Consider the following 18,522-nt stretch of genomic DNA (forward strand, 5'->3'; position numbering starts at 1 on the left):
TTTTTTTTTTACATAGCCTACATGTTGGAGATAATTTTTTAACCCTATTTTTACGCTTCATATAGCCTACATCACTTTCTCATTTGTTACTGTAGCGGCTGAAACTCTAGCACTAAATGTAACTCATGTGTAACTCATGTTGATGCTCGACTGATTTGAGATAAGGGCCTTTTTGATTTTTATCTCATTTGGTATTTTTTTAAAAACACATTTTATTTGGTAAGTCTATTTAAAAAAAAAAAAACAACAACATGCACAATATTGTGAAATCTAACTTTGTGGTACTTCTAAAACATGAAATGGTGATGACGTCTCTCAGCGTCTTTCTGTCAAATTTACTTAACAAGATTAGCCAATACAACCTCCAGTTATGTTGTTTCCGCCTGGTTAATAATCAGAAGGTTTGAACTTTATATTTAACCAACATTATCGAGTGGATAAAAGCTTTACCTGTTTTTTCTGTTGAAAGTCTGTCCAGATCCATCTCTAATTTATAAATGTCACAATATACAATATAAATGTATTGAAATGTCTGGCTTTTAATCCTCCAGATATCGCGTGTTCTACCAGATATGTTTATAGTTAATTCAGTTTCAAAATGCTATTTCCGAGTCCCATTTCTTCCTTGGTCCGAAAAAAAAGTTTTGAAATGTTGTCAAACTGAACTCAGACTAGAGTCCATGTTTGAGAAATAGCTGAATATAGCCTTTACAATATTGTTCTTCTGAAGGGGCAATTTGGATACGGTCCAATACTTTGAGGAAATGGGGGATTTAATGCCCACTGAAGAACCAAATGGACACAGGTCAAAAAATATAATCTCGTACTGTTCCTTTGTAAAAATCTGAAGGGTCACTGTCTCTATTGTAAATGAAGAAAATGTAAATATGTCGCCTAAACTCACATTATATATCGATTACATAATATTCAGTTTTACTACCAGCCGTCTCCGGACAGAGTACATTTTTCAACACTTGGAGGATTCCGGGCAACATTTCTCAGTCAGGGAACTTGAACGAGGGAAGCAGCAAGTTTATTACCAAGGACAATAGACGGCGGAGAGCTTCCTTCAAAGGGAAACTTCCAGACATCAGCTCCTCAGTTTGGCTCTTCACACCCTAAACCTGAAGGACGAAGAGCTGTAAACGGCACTAAAAGACAACACTAAAACTGCTCTGATTTTTGTCATCACAGGAGCCCTTCCGACATTGCGACATACGGATTTAACCTGTCTCAACAAAACGTAGGTCTGTTATTTCCCAATACAAACTTGATCACTCCGAAGACAAGCAGTAGGCCTCGTGTTCAGTAGGCCAAAGTTGTTCTCTAATGTTAATGTGGAACGTAACCATGCTCACTTAGATAAACAATGCAAGCTTTGAGTAATACATCCTTAAAAAACAGATACAATTAGAACACTGGCCTCAGCCAGGACACATTATTGACAGATTAACTTTCTGTAGGCTCGTGTTTTTTTTACCTTCAGTATGTCTACTTTAATTGATAAGTTCAAATGAATTCTAAGACTCTTTGTTTACTATTCAATTAATTCAGCTCACGTTTGGTTAAAACTAGAAACAACGAAATACCCACGTGTAATTCAGGCACGTTTGTTTTCTTTCTTTTTTTTAATATGTACGTAAACCTGAATATAGATGACCTCTAAAGCTTTCTATGAAACATGAATCCGACAAAGGACACAATAGTCTACTTTAAAAGAAATCGGAGAAGCAGACCCAGACTGAGAATGGAAAATGTTTTTTGTTGTGCTTCATTTGCGTCTGAATTGAAAACAAATGCAGCATGTTGAGTAAAATGTGATTTTTGTGATTGTTGTATTTTTGTATCTTAAGATCATTTTATTTTAACACCAAACATAAGTTCTTAATAATGTTCTACATGGTTTCTCTTAAACGGGTGTCTCGATCAGCAGTTCAATCAGCTGCTTGTTCTCCTTCTCTGAAAAGTCATTCGCAACAAAAATGTGTTGATGCAGTTACAGTTTTTATTAATATTATTGTTTTTATATATTTTATTCAACCAACACTGTGGATCTCCATTTCTCTAGTGATGCCTGAAACAGGAGCTAATGTTTAATTTCAGAAAGTGTCGAGGGATGAAAAGAGCAAAGACTGCAGTAGGACAAAGGCAATGTATGGATTTATACTGCCATCTATTGGATTACTGCCGCAACTGCTCACATAATAAGACTGCCAATAAATAGATTTTAAAAGACTTGCCTGGTTCACACGCTTTAAACAGATCAATTGAATAAGTCAGTTATGTTTAAAGGGTTATTGTGGATTTTTCACTAATAAAATAAATGTCTGTTTGACAAAGAACACACATTTTTATTAGAAACCAATCTTACCATTTTTTGTAAATATTTTGTAAATACAATTGTCTGTTTCAGCGATAATCCTTGAGGTTACAGAGATATTTGATTTAAGCAAATTGAACCCTAAAACATCTCCACTATAACCTATAACAACACGCAACACGCGAATCTCACAGAGTGGATTCATATTTGAACTGTCCCTAACTTCAAATCCTTTCCTAAAATCCTATATCGCCATTGTTCTTATTGTTATTGTTCTTATTAGTGCTATTGTAATTATAGGCCTACATCATATTTTTAACCCTTTCATCACTCTTGATTTTTGTCTTTTCTATTTTAATTTTCTTCGTTTGATTTTGTTTTCACCGTTTCTTTGTTGTTAAAGCACTTTGGATCAACTTTGTTGTGGGTAAAGTTCTACAGTGTAAATAAAGTTGAAGTTGATATTTTATATTCTATGCCAAAATTATTTCCAAGGATAGCACAGAAGTATTAAGCTTGTGATTAAATGTATCCTAGATTTACATAAATACTAATGGAAGTATTCTGAACGTTAAAGGTGAAATGAATAATAATATAAACTCAGTTATAGATCTGGACTCAGCTCAGTCCCCATGGCAGGAGAGTGTACAGTGCTACATTGTTTTAGGACAACACACAACAAACTGACAGTAAATGAAACACCTCCGCTGAACGCATTTATAATTCAAAACATGAAGGTTAAAAAAAGTGAAATATTTTCTAGAGTTAAGTGTATTCAATCAAATCAATCAATCAAATGTATTTATGCTGTAAAGCACGTTTAAAAACAGCAACAGCCGACCGAAGTGCACAAGAGCAATACAGTATTAAAACAACCTCACCGAAAACTCACACACAGCCTACATGTGCGCGCACACACACACACACACACACACACACACACACACACACACACACACACACACACACACACACACACACACACACACACACACACACACACACATGCCCACACAAAATACTAACAATCAAATGAACGATAAAGAAAATAATTGAATAATACAAAGGGTAATAATATTCCATTTGATAGAAATACAAGCAACCTAATTATGACTCAAAAGCCAACATGTCAATGATTCCACAGATCTTAAAGTTTATTTGGAAGAGGTTGATAGAAAGTAAGGTGTTTGTACTTTACGTTTTTGTATTTTTTCAGTGACAATATTAGCCTTTAGCTCACTCCACTACAGGCTTCATCTCAGGCAGATATTTTATACAACACTTCCCCCAACAGCTGAACCAGACGAAAAAAACCAAAAAACACACCAATGTATCTACAAATTGAAGATCAAGTTTTTTTTATTATAGACTGAAGATTTTAATGTTAGGAGTTCTCCAAATAGAATATATATAAAAAACTTGAATAACTAGAAAATATAGGCAACAGTAAAATAGAAAGAAAGTAGAAAAGTAGATATTTTTTAAAGAGATACTTGCTTCTCATATGAAGGTTAGGCTACAACCATATGATAAAAATAAACATGGAACCACACAGTACATAAAGTTAGGGCCTATTTAAAATCAGAACATCAGCACAGTAAAATGCTACGTACACATCAGTTCAGTCATATTATTCACTAAACAACTTCTTCTAAAATACCAAAGGAGGCATTTCTTGCGCAAAAAGTAGCAACAGTCAAATTTGCTGATACTTACTTTGACTTGAGTAAGATTTTGAACGCAGGACTTGTAATTGTAGAGTATTCTCACAGGTATGACATTAACACTTTAACTCATGTAAAATATGTTCCACCTTTGGGCTGCACGACTATACCGCAGGGATGCCATGCAGAATCCTGACTGTTGTAATACACCGTTTCTTCACCCTGGAAAATAATACAATTCATTTTTAGGAACACACTGTAAACCTCAACTGCACTAGGAGGCGAAGTTTATTTAGATATGGCCTCACAAATGTGATGAAATCAGAACGCCATAGAAACAGGCAGGTGGTAAACACAAGCAAGGGTTTTCAACACATTCCTGCCAAACAATGACATGCTCGAGATATGAAATGAAAGAAGAAAAGTTTAATAAAGGAGGTGTATATCACATCCATTTTCTATATATTATCTTTTTTTTTATCCGTAATTATATTTTCCTATCTTATCAATTATATTTATCAGTATACGTCTTTCCTTGCATCTTTGAATGCAGCATGTATCGTCTAGGCTCTCCTATGGTGAATGTCAGTCCCCATCTTTGTTCTACAGACCACATAGTCTTAAAAGTAGAATCACCTGGTTGTTCATGTCAGCACAATACCCCAAAAGATAAACATTGAACTTTCAAAATAAAAGACCCTACCAATATATATGAAATAATCCAAATATTCTTCAGTATCCCTCACTAAACGGATGTTCAGACTTAAACTACCCCCCACCCACCCAGTACCAAAATATTTCCTCCTGGAGTATTTTGCTGTGCAGTATTGGCAGCAAGGGTGGGGCGGAACAACATATTTAGCATATCACGTGACGCTGTATTAACAAATCAACAATTACTAACCCGTTATTCTTCAGGAGTTGCTAAGAGGCTTTGCAGGACGCGTTTGTGGGAAGCTCAATGGAAATGTGCGAGCGGAATCCTTTAAATCCGGGCTATGTTGGGTCTTTGTTGAATTTCGCTCCTCCTGAGTCGCTCTATTTCTCCAACCTGCGGGGTAATGGAGCCCACTTACCCGGCCTGCATCAGATTCCTTACAATAGGAGAGAGGTGTGCACACTGCCGTGGACTTCCCCAAGTTCGTGTGGAGCTGGATCTGCAGTACCACCGCCACCGACACCAGCACAGAACCGCGCCTTTGGGGGATACTGTCCGCCGTTTTTATCCAACTCTGTGTCTATAAATACAAACTCCAGCACTGGCCATGTCAAGGCGCATTTGGAGGAGTCGGCTCGATGCTTTCAGAGCGCAATCCAGAAGACGGGGGAGGCAGGAAGGCTGGCTGAAGTTTACGCAGGAGAGCACGGGGCCGTCACAGAGCGCGGGTACTCGGACCTCAACAGCCGGACTCAGCTTGATCCGGATTCTGCAGGTTCACTAAACGGCCCCAAACAGGAGCAGAATCACGCTCAGCCATCAGCCAGTCACACGTGCACCAGGACGACATTTGCAGAAGGTGATGTAGCCTGTTTAACGGCCTTATTTTGTTGCTCCAGCGAACAGTATTCCTCCTTTTATTAGATCCATTATGACAAAACAGGGATTAGAATCTGACCCTTTCCTTTCGTTGTCTTATTTTATTCAGATTCTCTTTGGCTGCCACATCATTATAAAAGGATACAAGGATTGGGTTATATGGAGATTTTATAGCTTACAGGAGTCCACACAGGTCTGCCTTGGACTACTTTATGGCCAGTTTATATCTCAAGTGGCATGCTTGTTATTTTAATACTCCTGCAATGTCCTTATAGGCTTGATGCTCAGTGTCTAAAGTTTCTTATATGAGCCACATTTTCCTCTACATACTGTAGTTGTTGAATTAAAGCATTTTCAAAGATATGAGAAAGTAAAGTGCTTTTAATTTGCTCCAGTTTAGTTAAGTGCTGTTGCAGTTGGTGTTAATGTGAAGTGTAAACCTTGGTTATCCCTCCAGGTGCCCCATGGTGCTCATCTCAAGTGAAAACCAGAAAGAAGAGGAAGCCCTACACGAAACTTCAGCTGGCTGAACTTGAAAATGAGTTTCTGATGAATGAATTCATTAACAGACAGAAACGCAAGGATCTGTCGGAGAGACTTGACCTGAGCGACCAACAGGTGAAAATCTGGTTTCAGAATCGGAGGATGAAGAAGAAACGGCTGATGATGCGCGAGCACGTTTTCTCTGCCTACTGACCTTTGGACTTGATCATGACCAAAGAAATATGCTGTTTACTATGAACGATGCAGCACAACACACACCACTCCTGTTTATGGGATGGACTTGTATTTATAGATGTGTATAGAATGTTTCTATTCCTGTCGCATTACAGATTTACAGTTTTATCCCAAGTTCAATGATATTGATGCTTGTGAAAAAAAATGACAGCCATGTATGATAATAATGGCTTTTACGCACACATTTTGAGATTCTCCAAATGCGCACTGCCGCTTTAAGACCTGCTCCAATTCGGCTCTTATAGCTACGTATTACTGCTCTTATCCACCTCAAATATCGCCCTATAAAAACAGGATTGTGGTTCTGTATAATGTCATGGACTTTGTATGATGGCCTGCGCATGTAGTATAGGCCTGATGTAGAAGCAAACCGTCAAGTTCATGTTTACGGATACATGAAACATGGAAAAAGTCCGAATTGAAAGCTATATGATTGCATGCCTATTTCTAATTAATGTTTTTAATTAAATTCCCATATTTCCCTACATTAATTGTGAATCTGATTAAAGATAATTGTAGATTTTTTTTTGGCCGCGTCCATGTTTGAATTGGGACTGCGGCGGAAAGTGACAAGTTTAGTGACGTGCTGATATTTAACGTAATGCCTGTTAGACATGTAAAGTGGTGGGTTTTGAACATTCTTATTGTTATCTTCAGATTCAATTAGAAGTTTTTAAATAATGTTGAATCTTTGGTGCCATACAGACCTGAGTTTACGCACAACCCCATGGTTGCATTAATATAAGTTACTCTTGCCCAGTCGACCATGTCCCTACATTATAAATAAAGTAATACTTTGCTTGAAGTTTAAGTCATTTATGAATCATTCCAAAAAAAGCATGTAATATATGAACGTGAGAATAGTCTACATAACAGACCAGCAGCATCATTTTACGCACGGACATCAGATTTTGTAAAATTAACGCAGACTGCAGATATCTAAATGAAAATAAAACACTTTAAAAATAAACGAGGAGTCATTTATTAAGAATATTTTGAATCATGTTATCCATGGATTATATTATACTGAATGGCTATTTTATCCAGTGTGCTCCAGGTTTATATCATTGCTCTATTCTTGTTCGTTTAGTCACCTGCTAACAGTTTGTGTCTTATTGCATAACGTCAAACATGTTAAATGTATTTTTTGCTTATTTAGAAACATTTAACTGTAATTTACAGAATTTATACAAATGTAGAGGAGACCTGCGTGTTTTGTTGGCTGCCTGCAGCGCAAACAGAAATGTGTGTGCAGGCTGTTGATGCCTATAGCTAAATTAATCTGAATAATTATGACTTGTGATCAACCATGAGATCTCAGGATGAATACAGACAGCTGTACCACTTTTCTCGATTGAAGGTTTTCTAGTTTGAAATCAGCTTAAATCTTTGCTTCAAGGAGATACAATTTAAAATACATTCACAGCCATCTTTACATCCGTCCTGCATGCTGCTTGAGACATACCCCGTCACAAACATCCACCTTAACTCAAAGTTTACTTTAAAATAATTATTTCACTGGCTTTTTAAAATCAGTTTTTTTTTTTACCTGAATTAGTGTTCATTCTCTATTTCTACTTTGTATCTTGTCTAGTCAAACGCGCAATTCTTTCTCAGAGTAAATGTAAAACCCAGCAGCAGCATTTCACACCAACAGGCCAAAACCTCCATGTCAGCGTGAGGTTACTGCGGCTGTGAACAAACGGATTTGAAGCCAAATATGTATAGTTTAATTTCTCGGTGATGGCAAGATGCTCGTAGACGCCCAAACAGCTTCATGTGTGCGTATTAGGAGCTGTTTTCCGCCTAAGTGTGTTCTCTATGGGCAGTTCAAATAGGATCATTTTCTGTAGTTCCTTGGACCCTGCAGTTGTGGATTTACAAAGTTTAACACTACAAGGTCACAAGTTGTCAGTGTGGTTCAAAAGGCCCTGGCTGCAACAAGCAAGCATTATACGCACGAGACTCTACACGAGTGTGAATCTATTGATGCACCATCCGATTACATCATCAACACGTCATCAGCACTGCAACTACGTGTCTCTGCAGGACACAACACTGCGGCCATCTTTCAAACCTATAATTTGTAATGAAATGTGAAGACATGGCTTTTCCATTAGTGGCTGTTATGCATTTGATATTTTCATACTTTTTTTTTTTTTTTTAGATCTCTTGGAACCAAATGTTTAATTATTATTGGCGTAACCTGACTACATGTCCAATGTTCTATTTTGCACACAGACTACATTCATACACTCATTTGCTGCAGGCCTGTTGTGTTTAAACTGTCTGTCTTTCCTCGGCTTAAAGTCCTTCCCACACAACATGTTTCACCTACTATTAGCTTTTATTGCTCGGGCTTTTTTGACCGGCTACTCTGAGTTTTCTATGCGGCCGATAGGCAACGTTTCCTTCACTTTTTGTTGTTTTATTGCTTTACTGCCAAACACAGCCAGACAGCGTCATATAGCTCCGACTGCTTAAGATTGCAGGGGCGCCATCACAAAGTTAAGGTCAAGTTAGTAGGCTGTGCATTGCTACTTCACAAAATATTAAAACATAGCTACTTCTTTTTGAAGATATGGGGATTAACTTCCCGTAACATCTTTTTAAAAAAAAATACAATGTGTTTTATTTATCAGGTAATTTCTTCTATTTAGTTGTGGAGATGATTTGTTCAGACTTACAGAATACGCACGACAAAACAGTTTCGGTAATACATTTACTTAAATCCAAGTTGGTATGTAATGGCAGTGAAATATGAGATGTGGAACCCTGTTATGAAAATCGACATTTCTTTTTGATAAGCGTATATTTAAATGTAACTCAATGTTCAAATTTGTATTATCAGCAATATGTTACTCTGAAGGGGATCGTATAATAAAATCAAGTAAATGTAATAAAACTACAAAAATACCAACAACATTGACCTCAAAAATGTCATTAGGTTAAAATAATAACAGTCAAAATGAGAAAATAAATGCTACAACGAAAAACAGTGACTCAGACTGACAAAAAAGCAACAGGTCTCCTGAACTTTATCTGTAACAAGAACTGCAGTATTTTATTTCACACGCCATTATTCCATTGGCATACCCATTATTCGACAATTGCTGATATAGGCCTCTATGCGATCTTTACGCCATGCGTGGTCGCGTGTTCTCAAATGTCTCCAAATTTCCCCCTATTTCTGGTGAATTAATCCAAACTTTGTTTTTTCGTGTTGTTAACCGCCTGCAGGGTTTCAAACTGAAGTGTGGTTCAGGCAGAACACAGAGACACAGAGCTGATTTTACCCCCAATAACAATAAACGCCAGCAGCCGCCATGGAGCTGCTTCCACATTGCGTGTGACCTTCAAGCTCCAAGCAGTGAAGAATCTACTTGTCCTCTAAATACAATAGTGGCCTTCAAAAAAAGAGTGACACTTCTACTGGAGGAGCAAAACCTTCCAAATACAACTGTTGAGTGTTCAATACGGAATAGGCCTGAAAAAAGATGACGTACCTGATTATTTTGAACTTATGTTCTGTTTTCTTCTATTTTACACCAAATGTATAAATAATATAATATTATAATAATAAGGAAAATTATCACAAAGGCTTACAAGGATACTAAGAGAGGCTTGTAGACACGTTGGTATCCGCTTACCAGTGTTTTATCTCCATCCCGGACGTAGAAAAACAAGGGCCTAAACACTGCAGAAATGGCTGCCCGCGTGCAACAAACTGATTTGGGTGCAGTGGGTGGTGAATGCTTGGTGGACATAACCGACAGCACAGACGGTCAAAGCCAGTAGTTTTGGACTTGGCCATGCTGAATGTGCTTCTAGTGATTCATGCGTTCCTTCTGTCTTTGTCGCATCCAAAATCAACTATTCTGTATTTGCACTAGCACACCGTGAGGTGTTTTATATGGCTGTTTCACACACGTTCATCTGCATTTACAATTAAGGTAGAGCAAAGGAAAGTGCTGCAGATAATGTTTTCAACATTCTTTAGCACATTTAAATGTATAACTATACTGCTGTTGTTACGCATATGCTATAAAATGTGTGCGTAATTTTGGCACAGTAGTATTTGGGCTTTCTGTTATTATTTATTTTGTGGCGCCTGAGATGTATTTGCACCATGCTGTACATGAAGAGGTTTGTAAGTATTAATGAGTTAAACTATTTCCCCACTGTTTGTTTGTGTGTGTTTAAACGTCTTCCAATCATCGCTGTGCGCAGTGATTACTGTATGCGCAATGAACCCTAACATTTATTTCCATCAAATCTGACTTAATGAGCCGCCTGTGAATCACATATAATTCTGCAGGTTTCTGGTTTAACTGTGCAGAAAATATGCACGCGCGCACCGTGGCCTTCGTGCCATTTTCTTGAGATTTGCATAAAATGCGGAGGTCAACTGTGCTTCCAACCTAACTGTTGCTAAAAAACTGACGGTTGTTGCTCCAATGCGCGCACATGTATTGACTAATATGTCATTATGTGCCATTACACGACGAGGATGATGTTGCTGTAAAGCTTTCAATTAAATATCCCAGCTCTAGTTCACAAATGTCTCTTATTTCCGTGAGCTACAGAGCAGAGAGGCAGGAGAGGAGTTTCCTCTGCAGCCAGGGAGCCAATGAAGTCTCTCCAATGCGCTCACATGAGTTTCTCCGGACAGTTTTTAATGACTGATATTGATGTATGGTAATTTCTTGGCTGGATCACATGACACAATTACCTCAAGAATCGATCAAGATGTATTGCAGGTCTGCCCACGGTTCCGATTTTTTCTCCCTGGCGGGATCTCTGCACGCGCCTGTGGTGCTATAGATGGACAAAGTTTAACACAGTTGAGCTGCCAAATCTTTTTCTCCTCTGTTGCACTGAGGGAAAAGGGGGAGAAAAGATATGACGGAGTACGAGGATCGCAGCTGTGCGTCAAATATGTATCTACCGAGCTGTACTTATTACGTTTCGACGCCTGATTTTACATCAGTCTCCTCCTTTTTACCACAGACCACTTCGTGTCAAATAAATTTCCCCTATTCTCCCAACATCGCGCAGGTCCAACCTGTCCGAGAGGTCGCGTTCAGGGATTATGGACTGGACCATCCTAGCAAATGGCACTACAGGGGCAATTACGCGTCTTACTACTCAGCGGACGAGATAATGCACCGGGACTTGATCCAGTCTTCCAGCAGCAGCAGCAGCAGTAGGGCGGATGTGATTTTCAAAAACGAGTCCTTGTACGGCCACCACGGAGGCGCGAGCTCGCCGTGTAGCTTCTTTACGGGGGTCGGTCGGAACGGGGTTCTTCCTCAGGTCTTCGACCAGTTTTTGGACACACCTAACTCGGAAAAGCCCGGCGCGGAGCTCCCCAAAGAAAAGACAGATTCTGCTATAAATAACAATCAGACTGAGACCAAACTGGAGCAAAACAACGCGGACCCGAGCGCGAGCGTGGACGAGGACTGCTCATCCTCCAACTGCGGGGACAAAAACAACCAACAGAGTAAGTGTTTTCTTCTTTGTCTTTGTTAGAAGGTGTGCAACACAGACAATAGAATGTCTCCTTTACACTCTGTCCAGCAGCATGGCCGTGAAGGGTTATGTGACTCTTTATAAGCATGCAAAAGCTTTTATATCCCTATAAGATCTGCTTTACGCTTGTAAAGGTATTTACAATGGGAAACTGTTATGGTTTAAAGATTGCCTGGAGTCCAATAACAATACAGTGTTGTTGGAATTGATTTGTAATGATAGAGATGATTAGAAAGTTAGAAAACGTTTGATTAAAGTGGATTTTATCGGATAATAATAAATGTTTCGCAAATATAATAAAAATTGTAAAGAAAATGCAGTATATAAAGAGATAGTCTGCCTAAATGTATATTTATTTGCATAAAATCTGTACAATACAAGTACATTTTGATGTGAATTGTTGTCTTGTTTTCCCCTTTAATGCATGTGAATGCGTGTAGGCCTGTCTGTGTAAGAGAGGGCCTGTGTGCACAAACACACATGACTAAATGTACCTCCTAACTCTTTAAAAAGCACTGGAATCAAACATTTACCACTTGGTTTCCTACTTTAAGACAACATTTTTCCACTTTTCATTTGTCCCTGTGCAGGTTCATCCACCAAGTCCAGGAAGAAGAGGTGTCCTTACACCAAATTCCAGATCCGAGAACTTGAACGAGAGTTTTTCTTCAACGTTTACATTAACAAAGAGAAACGTCTGCAGCTGTCCCGGATGTTAAACCTGTCTGATCGGCAGGTGAAGATTTGGTTTCAGAACAGAAGGATGAAAGAGAAAAAGCTGAACCGCGACCGTCTACAGTATTTCACAGGGAATCCTTTATTCTGATACCTGGCACACACACACACACACACACGCACACACACACACACACACACACACACACACACACACACACACACACACACACACACACACACACTAAACGTACACACACACACACACACACACACACACACACACACACACACACACACACTCACACGATTGAAAATAGGACCTATACACACATTTTGTTTCAGAGACTGGTCCCCTGTGTATTTTTGAACCCTGAGCATCATGTTTGAACTGTTTTCCCCCCTAAAAAAAATCTGACATTTGGAAATCAACACTTGGACAAAAATAATCATGCATTAATTTATTTAAGGTCACTTATTTTCGCTCTATTAGCAAAATACTCCAGCAAAGCGCGAGCCGTGCTTTGAAATGATTATATGAAATATATATGTAGGCTTCTTCCTTGTGTAATAATGTCGCATGTATAGCGAATGCACGATGTGCTGTGGAAAAAATATAGACACGACAAATGTTTTATCATAGTCACGAAACTTGTCACATGAACTTAACCAAGTCCTGCAGAAATAACACGAGAAAAAGGGGGATTTTTTTTCCTCTCAAAGATTTATGAAAGGAAGAATTTGGCGCTTGCAGGCCTCTATGTTCCCCTTATTTCTCCTGCTTTCAATGGGCTGTTTACTAAACCTTGAACCGTCTAGACAGTACAATAAAGCTAGCTGTAAATGTCTAAATAGGGGGCTATTGGACTATGGTGTCCCAACCCCCAGACCACAAGAAGACCGATTCCCCTTCCTGTCTTCAAGTAGTTTACCTCCAGGCTACAAATGTTTGGAGGATTTTGTGGATTTTTCAGCGCATCCAGTTTTTATTCAGCTCTTTTTTAGGCTTTTTTTGCAGCACTACGTTCGCAGTTTTAGCTTTGGAAACAATGGAGGATATTCTAACAAGGGCCGCAATATAAAGGAATGGGTAATTTGTGTAATCTTAATCTGCTTTCTTGTATTCTTGGTAAAATATATGTAGCTTTTGTGAATCTGCATATAAGAGGTGTTAAATTGTTACCAAAATAAAAGCAAGTTTCCATCTTTAATTGATGCAGATTGAACGTTTCCGTCTTTGTGCTGCTCCACAAACCATAGGCTATTACTAATCAGGCTTTATCTTAGCAGTCTTTATCTCTGTGCTATTTCTGTCCCCATGATAGGGGCAGGGTAAATAAATGCATTGATTCCTCACAAGCAGTCGCTTGATTGGTCAATCATGTGATTATGTTTTGTGCTTTAAGTCTGTGCAGCAATAATTACACTTCTCGTTTCAGCTTCCTATTTGAAAAAAAAACAAAAGTTCAAAGCGGGGTTAATGTTTACTTAATTTCAAATGTATCACATCTACAGTTATTTCCCACGAAGGCAGTGTGATAACTGGGGTTTCATTAAGCGTTTAATTGGGTTGTCATCATGTCCTGCAGTGAGAGGACATTACCCACTGTGTGGAGTGTTTTCTCTCATACTCTCTGTATCCACATGAGGGCACACTTGCTACTTTCACTGTTACTGGAAATGCAGAGTTGAGCAAAATTGAACATTCCTTACCCTGCCTGCATGGGGAGAATGTGTTGAAGAATAATCCCTTCAGAATCTGATTTATTTTCATTAATAATTCAGTTTTAATTGCACCCAGTATGATTTGTGTTCAACAGAATTTAAACTCTAGAAATGTCCAAATCTCATTTTTTTAATGATGAAACCATTCAACAGTGCTGCGTGCATATTCTCTTTGGAACAAACTATTGGAACCACATATTGCATACCATTTCTTTCTAAGTCGGTGTCCAATTTAATTGATGCAAATACTACACCTCAGACTGCATTATATTCACATGTTCAAGTGTTATTAAATGACGAGTCAGAAGGAACACAATTCTCCTCTTCCTGAACCTTCAGAGTACAGACTTTGATATTTACCTGAAGGCCGCACACTCAAATCTGTTGTGCAGACGCAACATTTTACGACATTGTGATACAAATATGCGTTTTCCCTTTCATTTAATTTAGTGGATGGATAATTGTAAATACTGAACTAGTGTATATTTGCGTATGTCTATTTGTTAATTAAATAATTGTAGTTCCACAATTCAGTTAGCCTATTCAATGCAGGTTTAACCTTTGGGTTTCGTCTTAAACTACAACAATGTCGCTGCTTTTTCCAACAAAGTCATATTTTAAATTCTCTGAGAAAATTATTATTGTTATTATCATTATTATTATTATTATTATTATTATTATTATGGTACTAACATACATAAATATATTTTGTTTATAGAAATGGTTGATTTAATCTGACGGATACATCTCCACATAGTTTTGTGTTTTGTTCAGTGCGTTACAAAAAAAACTAAACACTTAAATAATTCTTTACAAAGAGTCTGTCCTTTAAAGATTTATTTTAAAAATGTTCTTTTTCTTATTTAAAGTGACCGTGTTGTAATGAAGAATTTATTTCGCAGTCTATTCCGTTGTTTTTGGGTTATTCTGACAGTATTTTGTTCTCTGTGATTTCCGTTATATTGTGGTGATTTGCATACTACAAACTCTTATTTACAACCAACTGTAAATATCAAAAATAATATAAGAGTCTTCAAGTCACACCCTCTCCAATGTGTTTCATTATTCTGAGCTTGTCGCATTAATACCAAAGATTGAATTATTTGAAGCTGCTTTTTGCACGTATTGTGCTCTGACTCCTAATTTTTTGGTTCATTGATAGCATTTTTTTTTCCAACAGTGTTTTTATTTTCAGTCTCACAGGCACACTAATATCTTTCACACCTTCGCCCTCCTTGCAGACAAAAACAATGGAGCCCCGAGCAAAATAATCTTCACACGGTGTAGAAAACAAATACAGGTTTTTATTTGGAACTGTTCATTGAACATTGAAGTTACCTGTGTTGAAATGGAAATAAAGATGTTGTGCTTAATATCTGAAAAAATAAAGGACCATTTTCTATAACTGTTACGTGCACTTTATTTGAAAAGCAAAGCCTTTAGGAACAGATTTTGACCTTCATACAGCTTCTGGTAGTTTCTTCATTTACATCAGTGAATAACTGCTTTTAACTGAATACGTTTCTAATTCAAATGAAGATATCTCACAGGACAAACAATCCGGAGACTCTTTTTTAAGTTGGTTTGTTGCTGTTGAATAACAAAAATTCAAAAGAGAAAATACTAATCAAAAAAATCATACCCTTAAAACTGAATTTATTGATTTTTAAAAGAGAACAATATGTTAATATTCTACCATCTTTATGCCCCCCCCCCCCTTTTTTTTTTTTTTTTTTTTTTTTTTTTTTTACCTCAAATATAGTTGAAACCACAGTTCATGTAACCGTCATCGGTGGACTTGGAGTGAATAATTTCTTATCAATAAAAACATTAAATTCAATATAAATCGTAATGCATCCTTTCAAATTAAAAGGGCAGTTGTCGCCAATGCGTCATTTAGGCAGCATTTTACGCACACACACATAATCACTCCCGTATTCAGTCTGTCTTCAAGACAAAGAAAAGTAGTCATTTCCAGCATTTTACACATTAATAGATTATTTAATCGAGCGCGTGTTCTCTCAGAAGACGTTGCAATATGATTAATTGACAATCTGATCCTCCAAACGTGATATTTTCAGATTAGTTGATCAACCTCAGACTCGACTGTCTGCATGAGTTTATAAACCAATTTCAAGTCCGTGTCGTAGGTGTCGCTGTTGACCACGTCTGCCTCCGCAGTGTGAGCGCGTGCAGGGGAGAGGAGGCTGCGTCTCAAGGCCATTTTCAAATCTCATTGGTGGGCTTGTCATGTGGTCGGGAGGCATCCTGACTTCCACTGGAGATTGTTTTTCCTAGATATGTCAGCTTCCAAAGGACATCTCTCTCCTCTAAAGAACTTAACCCCCCAAAATGTCCTTCCCCAGCAGCTCACCTGCAGCCAATACGTTTCTCGTGGACTCTTTGATTGGCGCGTGCAGGACGGACAGCTTTTACTCCGGCAGCAGCAACATGTACATGCCGTCCACAGCAGACATGGGAACTTACGGAATGCAAACCTGTGGACTCCTGCCGTCGTTCGGCAAAAGAGGAGAGGTCAACCACCAAAACGTGGGCATGAATGTCCACCAGTACATACCTCAGATAGATAACTGGACCGATCCGAGCAGACCGTGCAGGATAGAGGGGTCCAGTCAGATGTCAAACTGTACATTTTCTCAGAGCATAAAAGAGGAGAGCAATTGCTGCATGTATTCTGATAAGAGAGTACAAAAAGTCAGCTCTTCAGAGGTTTACTCTAATGTTATTCCTGAGGCTGATGGTCCAGAGATCCCGGTTCCGGGATATTTCAGACTGAGTCAAACTTACGCGAACGGGAAGCACCAGGAAAACTACCACCATGCGCCGCCGAGTCCAAACCCAACACTCATGCAGCTCAGCCGGGTCACCCCGAAACCACAGCCCCCCTCTTCCTCCTCCTCCTCCTCTGGGTCTTCTAATTTTGCAGAAGTTGAAAAGAAAAGTGAAGAAATTCCGCAGAAGTCGGAGACCTCAATGACGCCGGTCCCAGCAGAAAGCCCGGATCCTTCGAAGTCCAGCTCCGGGGAGAAGATCTGCTCCATGGACACGTCTGTGTCCAGCCCCGAGCTGCTGCAGCAGGAAGGGAAAGGTGGGTTGGCTACACAATGAAAAGCTTTTATCTTGTGGCGCTGCTGCAGTGAAGGCTCCAGCATCATAAAAGCAAGAATAAAACACAAACAACCCTACAGTCGTAATGTTTAATGAGAGGCTTTCTCAGGTTGCAGGAATAGGCTGCAGAGAATGGATTTACCATGCAACATGAGCAAAGTGTTTACCTCTATTTTAATCCAATTAAAATGCTTAATTTTTTTTTTAGACCATTTGCTTAATATTTGGGTATATAGCACATGTTTAAAATATAAGGATCTAACGTAAAGTTGTATTGATGCCACATTTATGTTGTGTTAAATCAGAATATAATCACTCAGGATCTGGTGTAGCCAATTTGCAGCTGTGTGATGCTGGATTTGAAGGATAGGCTACATTTTAACTAGAAAGTTGCCAAATCACTGAGTTTAAAATTAAATTTATAATTGAAAGATTTATCATTTAAATAACATGTTACATGTTAATGTATTCTATAAAATAACTAGAATTCTTTCACATGTTTCAAGCGTAAAGATGTGTTTTGTACTGCGCTTTGATCAGCTCGGGGTTAGTGTTAGTTTATACATGACTAATGACATCCCCTTCATGTAATATAATCTGGGAAAACTTTTAGATTGTGTCTTATTTCCCAGAGGTCAAATCCAAAAGCAGCTCGTGAGATCACCTTTTAAATAAAACAAAATGTAACGCTGATCATGTTTCTGATTTGAATCCTTGCAGATTGTAAGAGTGACACACCAACCAGTAACTGGCTCACAGCAAAGAGTGGCAGGAAGAAAAGGTGTCCCTACACAAAGCACCAGACCTTGGAGTTGGAGAAGGAGTTTCTGTTCAACATGTATCTGACCCGAGAGCGCCGCCTAGAGATCAGCCGGGGCGTCAACCTGACCGACAGGCAGGTCAAGATCTGGTTTCAGAACCGCAGGATGAAGCTGAAGAAGATGAGCAGAGAAAACCGCATCCGGGAACTCACCTCAAACCTCACCTTCTCGTGAGCTCGCATGAATCTGTGGTTAGCTGTTTTTCTGTTTAATATTCAGTTTGATGCTTTAGTAGCATTGGACGTTTATCCTCAATTTCAAGGAAACTGTGACTATATATATATATATATATATATATATATGTATATGTATATATATATATATATATATGTATATGTATATATATATATATATATATGTATATGTATATATATATAT

At 38.4% G+C, this 18,522-nt stretch overlaps 3 protein-coding genes across 3 annotated transcripts; all 3 read left to right on the forward strand.

Moving 5' to 3' along the window:
• The first annotated feature begins 4,798 nt into the window (after positions 1-4,798).
• Positions 4,799-6,511, forward strand: hoxd12a (homeobox D12a). The gene is made up of 2 exons (XM_061054492.1): positions 4,799-5,501; positions 5,979-6,511. The coding sequence occupies exons 1-2, from the start codon at positions 4,946-4,948 to the stop codon at positions 6,215-6,217; spliced, it is 795 nt and encodes a 264-aa protein (XP_060910475.1). The 5' UTR covers positions 4,799-4,945; the 3' UTR covers positions 6,218-6,511.
• A 4,359-nt stretch (positions 6,512-10,870) lies between these two features.
• Positions 10,871-12,682, forward strand: hoxd11a (homeobox D11a). The gene is made up of 2 exons (XM_061054493.1): positions 10,871-11,765; positions 12,385-12,682. The coding sequence occupies exons 1-2, from the start codon at positions 11,162-11,164 to the stop codon at positions 12,618-12,620; spliced, it is 840 nt and encodes a 279-aa protein (XP_060910476.1). The 5' UTR covers positions 10,871-11,161; the 3' UTR covers positions 12,621-12,682.
• A 3,834-nt stretch (positions 12,683-16,516) lies between these two features.
• Positions 16,517-18,454, forward strand: hoxd10a (homeobox D10a). The gene is made up of 2 exons (XM_061054494.1): positions 16,517-17,303; positions 18,044-18,454. The coding sequence occupies exons 1-2, from the start codon at positions 16,547-16,549 to the stop codon at positions 18,316-18,318; spliced, it is 1,032 nt and encodes a 343-aa protein (XP_060910477.1). The 5' UTR covers positions 16,517-16,546; the 3' UTR covers positions 18,319-18,454.
• The last annotated feature ends 68 nt before the right edge of the window (positions 18,455-18,522 follow it).

Source organism: Labrus mixtus, chromosome 13 (assembly GCF_963584025.1).
Source record: "Labrus mixtus chromosome 13, fLabMix1.1, whole genome shotgun sequence".
NCBI lineage: Eukaryota > Metazoa > Chordata > Actinopteri > Labriformes > Labridae > Labrus > Labrus mixtus.

Excerpts from the sequence above, each read along its gene's own strand:
- hoxd10a (XM_061054494.1), top strand. The coding sequence starts at position 16,547 with ATGTCCTTCCCCAGCAGCTCACCTGCAGCCAATACGTTTCTCGTGGAC. Across the intron at positions 17,304-18,043 it reads GCTGCAGCAGGAAGGGAAAG|ATTGTAAGAGTGACACACCA; the intron begins GTGGGTTGGCTA and ends GAATCCTTGCAG.
- hoxd12a (XM_061054492.1), top strand. The coding sequence starts at position 4,946 with ATGGAAATGTGCGAGCGGAATCCTTTAAATCCGGGCTATGTTGGGTCT. Across the intron at positions 5,502-5,978 it reads CAGGACGACATTTGCAGAAG|GTGCCCCATGGTGCTCATCT; the intron begins GTGATGTAGCCT and ends TTATCCCTCCAG.
- hoxd11a (XM_061054493.1), top strand. The coding sequence starts at position 11,162 with ATGACGGAGTACGAGGATCGCAGCTGTGCGTCAAATATGTATCTACCG. Across the intron at positions 11,766-12,384 it reads GGACAAAAACAACCAACAGA|GTTCATCCACCAAGTCCAGG; the intron begins GTAAGTGTTTTC and ends GTCCCTGTGCAG.